This window comes from Oncorhynchus gorbuscha, linkage group LG18, assembly GCF_021184085.1.
Source record: "Oncorhynchus gorbuscha isolate QuinsamMale2020 ecotype Even-year linkage group LG18, OgorEven_v1.0, whole genome shotgun sequence".
NCBI classification, from domain to species: Eukaryota; Metazoa; Chordata; class Actinopteri; order Salmoniformes; family Salmonidae; genus Oncorhynchus; species Oncorhynchus gorbuscha.
The window spans coordinates 949,841-961,032 of record NC_060190.1 but is presented as its reverse complement, the minus strand read 5'-3'; the positions used below and the strand labels follow the sequence as shown (position 1 = coordinate 961,032).

General features: G+C 43.5%; 2 protein-coding genes and 1 long non-coding RNA gene across 3 annotated transcripts in view; all 3 read right to left on the bottom strand.

Annotated features, from left to right (window-relative positions):
- Nucleotides 1-204: 204 nt before the first annotated feature.
- On the bottom strand, nt 205-2,220 carry LOC124002734 (zinc finger protein 883-like). Its single transcript, XM_046310449.1, has one exon. The coding sequence runs from the start codon at nt 2,079-2,081 to the stop codon at nt 660-662; it is 1,422 nt and encodes a 473-aa protein (XP_046166405.1). The 5' UTR covers nt 2,082-2,220; the 3' UTR covers nt 205-659.
- Nucleotides 2,221-8,642: 6,422 nt separating this feature from the next.
- On the bottom strand, nt 8,643-9,736 carry LOC124002823. Its single transcript, XR_006833113.1, has 2 exons — nt 9,631-9,736; nt 8,643-9,390 (listed from the first exon to the last, which is right to left on the bottom strand). It is a non-coding gene; the product is annotated as an uncharacterized LOC124002823 (long non-coding RNA).
- Nucleotides 9,737-10,052: 316 nt separating this feature from the next.
- LOC124003115 overlaps nt 10,053-11,192 on the bottom strand; it is a 3,803-nt gene continuing 2,663 nt past the window's right edge. The window contains exon 3 of the mRNA XM_046311180.1: nt 10,053-10,432. Within this exon, the coding sequence (XP_046167136.1) occupies nt 10,053-10,432 (380 nt within the window). The remainder of the gene's footprint in view (nt 10,433-11,192) is intronic.

The following is an 11,192-nucleotide window of genomic DNA, read 5'->3' as shown; positions in this document are numbered from 1 at the left end:
AATATTTAAACAATTAAAACCAAATTCAGAATCTGTAGAACTGGATTCAAGCACAGATGTGGGAAAAGAGGTCACTGGAACGCAGGACGCTGTGAGACGTCGTTGGCTCACATTCAACAAATCTGATCCAACCAAGTGGATGTATTCGTCCAATCCGTTGTGTGATTTATGTGATGTAAAAGGCCCACAAAGTGGTTTCGAAATATTTGTCTGTTTCCTCTGCATGACACATTTTTGAAGTTGTCCCTTTCCCTGTTGAGAAGAACTGCTAAACGCTAACATCCTGCTCTTATGAGCTTGTAGCATCAACGATCTGTGTTTGTCAAAGTCCTTTTGTTACCATAATGCAGTTGATTTGGTGATGATGATATAAACATGTGTTAGGGGGTTGACATCCATACAAGCATTATACTCTGATTCTTACCTCAACATATAGTGAGGGGACCATGAGGAGATTCGGGATCTTTCCCCCCATGGCATCTTTCTCCCACCTGTGTCCATGGCATTTCTATTGTTTTGGTCGAGTTCCATTGACCTCTTTACCGCATATATATATATATATATATATATATATATATATATATATATATAGAATAGATAGGTGTCATAATGCCTAGTGCTAGAGGAGTCCAGCAGCGGAACTTTGGACTTTTCTGAGTTTATGGAAGGTTCTGGAACTGATCCTGGGGAGGCCGATGGATCTGGAACTTTGTGCTGTTCAGATTTATTTGAGGATTCTGGAACTGATCCTGGGGAGGCAGATGGATCTGGAACTTTGTGCTGTTCAGATGTATTTGAGGGTTCTGGAACTGATCCTGGGGAGGCAGATCTTTACACACTTCACCTGTTGCGTGTGATTTCTGGTGCACTTTCAATGTTCCTGTTCTAGCAAAGCTCTTTCCACATTCTCCACAGATGTACGGCTTCTCTCCTGTGTGTGTTCGCATGTGATCTTTCAGGTGTTGCGAATGAGCGAATTTCTTCTCACACTGATCGCAGATATGAGGTTTCTCTCCAGTGTGCATTCGCAGGTGTGCTTTGAGTTGTTGCGAATGAGCGAATCTCTTCTCACACTGATCACAGACAAACGGCTTCTCTCCAGTGTGTGTTCTCATGTGGGATTTCAGGTGTTGTGGTTGAGTGAATTTCCTCTCACACTGATCACAGCCGTAAGGTTTCTCTCCTGTGTGCGTTCGCAGGTGTTCTTTCAGGTGTTGCGAATGACCAAATTTCTTCCCACATTGATCACAGCCGTAAGGTTTCTCTCCAGTGTGCATTCTCTGGTGAACTTTCAACCTGCCTGATTCACGGAAGCTCTTCCCACACCGGTCACAGCAGTACGGTTTCTCTCCTGTATGAGTCAGCTTATGTTTAATCAGGGTTCCTGACAGAGCAAAACTTTTCCCACATAGATCACAGCTGTAAGGCTTCTCTCCTGTGTGTGTCCTCCGATGGTTAGCCAGGGTATGTGATTCAAAGAAACTCTTCCCACAATCCGCGCAGCTGTAAGGCTTCTCTCCAGCATGTTGTTTTCGCTTGTGCTTTGCCAGGGATCCCGGATTGACAAAGCTCTGCCCACACTGATCACAGACATACGGTTTCTCTCCTGTGTGCGAACGACGGTGGCTGGCCAGTAGGCCTGACTGAGAAAAGCTCTTCCCACACTTCTCACAGCTGTAGGGTTTCTCTCCAGTGTGTGTTCGCTGGTGTCGGTTCAGATTGAAGGCTACGTTAAAAGTCTTCCCACATACATCACAGCTATGCGGTTTCTCTCCGGTGTGTGTTCTCAGATGAGTTGCCAGGCTTCCTGACTGTGTGAATGTCTTCCCACACTGACTACAACAGTAAGGCTTCTCTCCAGTGTGTGTTCGCTGAGTCACTTCCGACTGTCGAGGCTTCCCAGCTTCACGGCAGTCTGCAGCGTCCCCATCACCATCAGACTGGCTGGGACTCGAGGACACGCTGCTTGATGCACTGGAGCTCACGGTTACATGTCTACCATCCTCCTGTATACCTCTGATGTCCTCTTTCAGTCGGAGTAACCAAGACTTTGAATCCTCATTTTCCCAGATTTCCTCCATGATTTGACGCCGCAGCGTGCGTTCACTGTTTTCTTTACCTTTGAACCGATCCTCAGAGCCTATTCCACAACGAACGCACAGGTAACATAAGTTGTCCTTGGTTAGAGTGTATAAACTCTGTTCCAGTCCATCCAACAGCTTGTCCTCTTTAGACTCATGTTGTCCTGCTGATGGGAACAACAACAATGCAGTCAATGGCAAGACAGCAGGAAGTCCATACACTTTAGATGACCTGTAGAAGAAGAAGAGAGCAGGAAGTCCATACACTTTAGATGACCTGTAGTAGAAGAAGAGAGCAGGAAGTCCATACACTTTAGATGACCTGTAGTAGAAGAAGAGAGCAGGAAATCCATACACTTTAGATGACCTGTAGTAGAAGAAGAGAGCAGGAAGTCCATACACTTTAGATGACCTGTAGTAGAAGACAGCAGGAAGTCCATACACTTTAGATGACCTGTAGTAGAAGAAGACAGCAGGAAGTCCATACACTTTAGATGACCTGTAGTAGAAGACAGCAGGAAGTCCATACACTTTAGATGACCTGTAGTAGAAGACAGCAGGAAGTCCAAACACTTTAGATGACCTGTAGTAGAAGGATAGTGTCAAAATATATATACATCCAATACTTTGATGTTTACTGATCACATGTTACCGATTGAATATTTCCATGGCATTTCAACCTTTGATGTGAAACCGACATGCTGTTGTAATATCAATGAATGCTTTATGTATATTGTAGGTTTATATAACGTTTATATTTAGAGGCTATTATTCTCAACACTTTACCCCGTAAACGGGTTGAAAATGGCAGATTAGGTCACTGATAAGGGAATTACATTGGAACACAGTGGCTGTACAGTAACATTCTACACATGATGTCAGAGCTCAGAGCTGTATGAGATTCAACTGATAGATGCTCAAATTAGGTCACTGATAAGGGAATTACATTGGAACACAGTGGCTGTACAGTAACATTCTACACATGATGTCAGAGCTCAGAGCTGTATGAGAGTCAACTGATAGATGCTCTTAAAACGTGAGCACCACACACACACACACAACAAGATCTCACCCCCATCCCTCCTGCTAATTGGGACTTCTGTGCATTGTGTCGTCTGAGTAAGAGAGGACTCTATGTGTTCTGAGTTAAGGATTAGAATAAATTCCGCTCTGATGTCATTCATATAAGCATCTTGGAGATGCAGGGTGGAGATGGAGATGCAGGGTGGAGATGGAGATGCAGGGTGGAGATGGAGATGCAGGGTGGAGATGGAGATGCAGGGTGGAGATGGAGATGCAGGGTGGAGATGGAGATGCAGGGTGGAGATGGAGATGCAGGGTGGAGATGGAGATGCAGGGTGGAGATGGAGATGCAGGGTGGAGATGGAGATGCAGGGTGGAGATGGAGATGCAGGGTGGAGATGGAGATGCAGGGTGGAGATGGAGATGCAGGGTGGAGATGGAGATGCAGGGTGGAGATGGAGATGCAGGGTGGAGATGGAGATGCAGGGTGGAGATGGAGATGCAGGGTGGAGATGGAGATGCAGGGTGGAGATGGAGATGCAGGGTGGAGATGGAGATGCAGGGTGGAGATGGAGATGCAGGGTGGAGATGGAGATGCAGGGTGGAGATGGAGATGCAGGGTGGAGATGGAGATGCAGGGTGGAGATGGAGATGCAGGGTGGAGATGGAGATGCAGGGCTGGGTTCCAAACCCCCCAAAAATCTACAAGTGCTTGCTTCAGTTCATCAATGGCAAAGCTAGGAGAGTTTTTTTTAAATTTATAATTAAACACCTTAAAGATGATGTCTCTTTCACTGTGTCAAAGTGCAATGAGATGACTTAGTATCAGAGCACACATTGAAGAGGTGTGTGGCCACTTGGAGACACCAGTTAGTCCTCTTACTGAAACCCTTGTCATTTCGGGGGTCTTAGTTGCACCTACCCAAGCCCTTGATCCTGACTCTGTTGCATTACACATAAGAGTAATTGGATGAAGGCATCTTCTGTACAGGGGAGTTTTGTTAATAGCCCCGATACTTGGTCTGAACATTAACACACAACACGTGCGGTAAGGTTTGGAAGCATAAGGACCTTATCTTTCATATCAGAGAGAACTCTTTTTTACAAAAAAAAAAAGGTTAAATTGATCCATCCTAATTATGTTTCTGAATGTCTCCAGTGTATTTTAGGATGTTATAAAGAGAGGACCATAGATGTTATTTATATAATACTATCTACTGTATTCTGTGAAGCTATGTTGTAATCATATATTCTAATATTTAAAAAGTTGTTTGTGGAGGGAACCATTTTAAGGGAACGCATCTCATTTCGTGACGTAATTCATCAAATCGTCTCTAGAACATTACTATATCATACGTGTATAATAATACTTTAAAAAACGTTAACCTTGATTGAATAAGACACATATAAACCTTCCACTATTCTATAAAGACCCGTCCAGTAAAGTCACATAAATTAACCGCACATATTCATTGAGTTGGCCTATTTAGCTTACAGTTAGCTAACGATAGCATGCTAACTCACCAGCGGTAAAAGGACAAATCCAAAGTTTCCACGGGATGACCGTTACTTTCGTTGACGTTGAGATTGAATTGTCGTTGCTCTGAGGTCAGTTTTGTCGATGTACTTTTTAGATTTTTAGATCGAGTGTATAAAGTATGTCAAGCACAGAATACTTGGTGAAAAATCGCCAGAGTAGGCCGGAATCGAAATGACTTCCGCTTTCCTGTGGCCACTTCTTCTTCTATGATATAATGGCGGTCCGCAAACCAACGTTAAAGGTGCATTCCGCCACCTACTGTGCTGGAGTGGGTGGTCAATCACGGTTTACAACATCTCTAAATCCTCCTACCTAACTCATTATTTCTGAGAAAATAAAAAAAGAGCCTACTAACTTCTAACAGACCCTCTCCCATCCTCAAAATACCTTCCAACCTCAATGACCCTATACTTCAATCTGTCCCTCTCTTAAACACACTTACAACAATATAACGACACCTACTCCATCGTTTCATCGGCCATACACTCGAGACACAAGCCATTCACATGCTTGCAAAACAGATGTAATGACGAGTTCAATGTACAATGTCCAAAGCGCAATTGAGCAAAAACCACGTCTTCCTTTGCATCTTGGTCCACTACCTTTCTGTAGATATATAAATATAAATATAAATCCCTTGGGGCTCAGAGTCCCATCTCTTCTGCCACACATCTATCAGAATGGCTCTGATCTTACATTTGGCCTCATCTCTACCCAGTGGAACATTTTTTTTTCTTAACTGACTTGCCTAGTTAAATAAAGGTAAAATAAAAATAAAATAAAAACCTGTAACGACATCAACTCTTGCACGCATCGTCATGACACACTAATGATCTTGTTTCCATAATTTCTTCCACAATAATACCATTACAACTCTTTTGGCTAACTGGTCTACAATGTAATTTCCTTCCACACCCCGGGGGCGGCAGGGTAGCCTAGTGGTTAGAGCGTTGGACTAATAATTGGAAGGTGGCAAGTTCAAACCACTGAGCTGACAAGGTATAAATCTGTCGTTCTGCCCCTGAACAGGCAGTTAACCCACTGTTCCTAGGCCGTCATTGAAAATAATATTTTTTTCTTAACTGACTTGCTTAGTTAAATAAAGGTCAAATAAAAATAAAATAAAAACCTGTAACGACATCAACTCTTGCACGCATCGTCATGACACACTAATGATCTTGTTTCCATCATTTCTTCCACAATAATACCATTACCATCAATTGTATTTGTCACAGGCGCCGAATACAACAGGTGTCGATCATTTACAGTGAAATGATTTACAGTTGCAGTATGCAGTTTTAAGAAAAACTATGTGTTAAGTAAAAAAAAATAGATAAGTAAAAAATAAGAAATAAAAGTAAAAAATAATGAAAGAGCATTAGCATCTGTATGTGAGCTTTCCCATAAACTACTAGTCGCCACACCCTATCATAAACTACTAGTCGCCACACCCTATCATAAACTACTAGTCGCCACACCCTGTCATAAACTACTAGTCGCCACACCCTATCATAAACTACTAGTCGCCACACCCTATCATAAACTACTAGTCGCCACACCCTATCATAAACTACTAGTCGCCACACCCTGTCATAAACTACTAGTCGCCACACCCTATCATAAACTACTAGTCGCCACACCCTATCATAAACTACTAGTCGCCACACCCTATCATAAACTACTAGTCGCCACACCCTATCATAAACTACTAGTCGCCACACCCTATCATAAACTACTAGTCGCCACACCCTATCATAAACTACTAGTCGCCACACCCTGTCATAAACTACTAGTCGCCACACCCTGTCATAAACTACTAGTCACCACACCCTATCATAAACTACTAGTCGCCACACCCTGTCATAAACTACTAGTCGCCACACCCTATCATAAACTACTAGTCGCCACACCCTATCATAAACTACTAGTCGCCACACCCTATCATAAACTACTAGTCGCCACACCCTGTCATAAACTACTAGTCGCCACACCCTATCATAAACTACTAGTCGCCACACCCTGTCATAAACTACTAGTCGCCACACCCTGTCATAAACTACTAGTCGCCACACCCTGTCATAAACTACTAGTCGCCACACCCTGTCATAAACTACTAGTCGCCACACCCTATCATAAACTACTAGTCGCCACACCCTGTCATAAACTACTAGTCGCCACACCCTATCATAAACTACTAGTCGCCACACCCTGTCATAAACTACTAGTCGCCACACCCTATCATAAACTACTAGTCGCCACACCCTATCATAAACTACTAGTCGCCACACCCTATCATAAACTACTAGTCGCCACACCCTATCATAAACTACTAGTCGCCACACCCTATCATAAACTACTAGTCGCCACACCATATCTCCCTAGAGCCCAATCCTCCTGATATTTCATCAAACATCGCTACAGATAGTCGACGACATGGGTTGTAAAAAAAAATGTTGTAACTTAATATTACTACCTGCACTGTAGATTTCCACCATCACATCATTGATATTCAGATGGGACAGTTATATTACAATATACAAGACCTTCCCTTAGGAACGTAGCACACCCACCACAATGTCCAGATGATATATCAGATCTGATTGGACAATAACCAGGAACAATACAGTCAAGACGTGGTCTAAGCCATGTTTCTTGAACACACATGACATCATGTTTCAATCTCTAACTCTATTACACATTTCTTAAACTCCTGACCAGTTAGCAAAAAGGCTTCTGACCAGTTAGCAAAAAGGCTTCTGGCCAGTTAGCATAAAGGCTTCTGGCCAGTTAGCAAAAAGGCTTCTGGCCAGTTAGCAAAAAGGCTTCTGACCAGTTAGCAAAAAGGCTTCTGGCCAGTTAGCAAAAAGGCTTTTGGCCAGTTAGCAAAAAGGCTTTTGGCCAGTTAGCAAAAAGGCTTCTGACCAGTTAGCAAAAAGGCTTCTGGCCAGTTAGCAAAAAGGCTTCTGGCCAGTTAGCAAAAAGGCTTCTGGCCAGTTAGCAAAAAGGCTTTTGGCCAGTTAGCAAAAAGGCTTCTGACCAGTTAGCAAAAAGGCTTCTGGCCAGTTAGCAAAAAGGCTTCTGGCATTCCACTGAAGGATAACAACAAAAAAAACACAACTCTAATTATCATCATACTGAGACATTCCATCATTGGTATTACATATCAATCATGGAGACAGTAACATCTGTTACTCCTAAAAACTCTGTTGCTGCTTCCACAATGACCTTCAACATGGTAGTTTTTCTTTCCACAGAAGCAGTCAGGTTGACGACCTTTGACCTAGACTTCATTAGAAAGGTTATCAAGTCAATCGGATTAACTATTAAGGTGAACCTTTTTTTGCGTGACACATTTGTGTGAGAACAAGATTTCTGAACAGGTCTGGCATCAGTGTCTGGAGCCACAACATTAACAACATGTCCTGCAGTAGCTCTACTTAATAATAATAATATATGCCATTTAGCAGACGCTTTTATCCAAAGCGACTTACAGTCATGTGTGCATACATTCTACGTATGGGTGGTCCTGGGAATCGAACCCACTACCCTGGCGTTACAAGCGCCATGCTCTACCAACTGAGCTACACCAGGACTGACCCTGTCGTCTCCATCATTCCGCCGAGTGTGCGTTCTGTGTGGTTGGGGTTCGTTTAACATCTGATTTTAAGAAGAGAATTGTAGAAATATATGCAGGGTTTTTGACTTTACGGTTGTGGTAATGATCCACGATATCTGGAATCCCTGGCACGTCCATACCACACTACCACATTGAAGTCGACATTTAAAATGGTAGTGGTTAGGATTAGGATTTAGGCTAGTGACATCCCAAGGATCCCAGTTAGCACAAACCCTGTGGTAACTCGTGACGACTCTTCTCCTGTGGATCTGGTTGAAAATGCATAACATGGCGCGGCTACGTCACCTACACACAAACACATCCACCCACACTCATCATCATCATCATCGCAGCCAACCTGATAACAAATATGTTAAACCAATGACAGTTTATGGGTCAACTTTTATTCGTCTCAAAAGACATAGACAACAAACACATTGCAATAAGGATTATGGCAGATCTGTTGCTAGAGACTGGGTTAGGATTAGGATTAGGATTAGGGTTAGGATTAGGGTTAGGATTAGGGTTAGGATTAGGGTTAGGGTTAGGGTTAGGGTTAGGATTAGGGTTAGGATTAGGATTAGGGTTAGGGTTAGGGTTAGGGTTAGGGTTAGGGTTAGGATTAGGGTTAGGGTTAGGATTAGGCCGAAACATTTCTATAGTTTATTAGTAATAAACATTTAAGGTTAGGATTAGGCCGAAACATTTATATAGTTTAATAGTAATAAACATTTAAGGTTAGGATTTGGAATAAACATTTATACCGTTGTGACGTGCATAAGAACAGCCCATAGCCGTGGTATATTGGACATATACCACACCCCCTCAGGCCTTATTGCTTAACTACAGACCTGTTCAATAGCACTACTTCAAAATAACACATTTCAAAACAGCTCATTTCACATTTAGGCAAAAAGGGTTTTCTACTAACTCTGATTCCAGATCTATTGAAGACTGACCTCACAGATCACTGTCAAATCACAAAGCTCCAGCACAGAGATCGGTGTCCTGATTGGTCAATGAATAACTCAACCGTTCAATCAATAAAATAATCATTCAATATAGCCAATAAATGAGCTGGTGGAGCAGCACAGCCACCGTGGCACTCCCAGCAGCCTGACAGGAAGCTCCTGTGGAGGGAAACAGAAGTTGAACAACACCTTAAAAATCAGTTTCCAACGCAGACAGACAGACAGACAGACAGACAGACAGACAGACAGACAGACAGACAGACAGACAGACAGACAGACAGACAGACAGACAGACAGACAGACAGACAGACAGACAGACAGACAGACAGACAGACAGACAGACAGACAGACAGACAGACAGACAGACAGACAGACAGACAGACAGACAGACAGACAGACCTCTAGCAGCACGGCCATGTAGGACCTCCACCTCCACTGTGTGATTGGCTCTTCCGATACGGTTCAAAGCCATGAGGGTGTATTTCCCAGCATCCTCTCTGCTCAGTCTCCATCATTCCGAGTAGAGTGTTTGGGCGGGGTCAGTACCTGTCCGTCTCTCAGCCAGATGACCGATGGGAGGGGATTGCCTCTGACATCACAAGTTAGCCCCTCCCCGCTCGCACCTCTAGCTTGGCAGAACAGGAGAACTCAGGAGCGACTGGGGGGGGGGGGGATACGAAACTTCAGTGAAACAACCATATTATAATCATCATCATGACCTCATAATTACATCCCCCATTATTTGAGCCCCGTCATCTTTACAACCATCATAACCCACAGCACTGATCTGTACAGATAGACATTACCAATCGAGTCACGTATCACCAGACCGACTCACAGTGCACAGTGGTGTTGAGGCGCTCTGATTCCATCACAGCAGGAGGTCGGGGTCCCTCTGGTCCCAGATCCAACATGGCTGAACAAAACCACTGGGCCCCGTCGTCAACACTAGTGGGGAGAACTGCAGGGAATAGCTCGTTCACCGGTTGCCTCATGTCATTGTTTAATTGGTGAATGTCGTTGTTCAGTGGTTGTGTGTATAACACTGTCCGTTCACCATTGGTAGAGACTTTGAAGAAGGTCACTCTGAGGTGCTCAATAGGAGCGATGTTCTGGACAAGACAATGCAGAGAGTACTGATGCCCCTCAACCACGGGACCAGAGTGGTTTAAATATCTGATGGAGACTCTGTCTGGAAGCTCTGTGGAGGAAGGGAAACACACACGCACCATTGAAATGAACAGAGTGTGTTTCTGGTCAGTGTGTTACGAACAGGTTTCTGGTCAGTTACTAACAGGTTTCTGATCAGTGTGTTACTAACAGGTTTCTGGTCAGTTACTAACAGGTTTCTGGTCAGTTACTAACAGGTTTCTGGTCAGTTACTAACAGGTTTCTGGTCAGTTACTAACAGGTTTCTGGTCAGTTACTAACAGGTTTCTGGTCAGTGTGTTCCTAACAGGTTTCTGGTCAGTGTGTTACTAACAGGTTTCTGGTCAGTTACTAACAGGTTTCTGGTCAGTTACTAACAGGTTTCTGGTCAGTTACTAACAGGTTTCTGGTCAGTTACTAACAGGTTTCTGATCAGTTACTAACAGGTTTCTGGTCAGTTACTAACAGGTTTCTGGTCAGTGTGTTACTAACAGGTTTCTGGTCAGTTACTAACAGGTTTCTGGTCAGTGTGTTACTAACAGGTTTCTGGTCAGTTACTAACAGGTTTCTGGTCAGTGTGTTACTAACAGGTTTCTGGTCAGTGTGTTGACAAGAACAGGTTTCTGGTCAGTGTGTTACTAACAGGTTTCTGATCAGTTACTAACAGGTTTCTGGTCAGTTACTAACAGGTTTCTGGTCAGTTACTAACAGGTTTCTGGTCAGTCACTAACAGGTTTCTGGTCAGTTACTAACAGGTTTCTGATCAGTGTGTCACTAACAGGTTTCTGGTCAGTGTGTTACTAACAGGTTTC

What these genes read in the sequence shown, in the direction of transcription:
- LOC124002734 (XM_046310449.1), bottom strand. Translation starts at nt 2,081, where the DNA reads ATGGAGGAAATCTGGGAAAATGAGGATTCAAAGTCTTGGTTACTCCGA.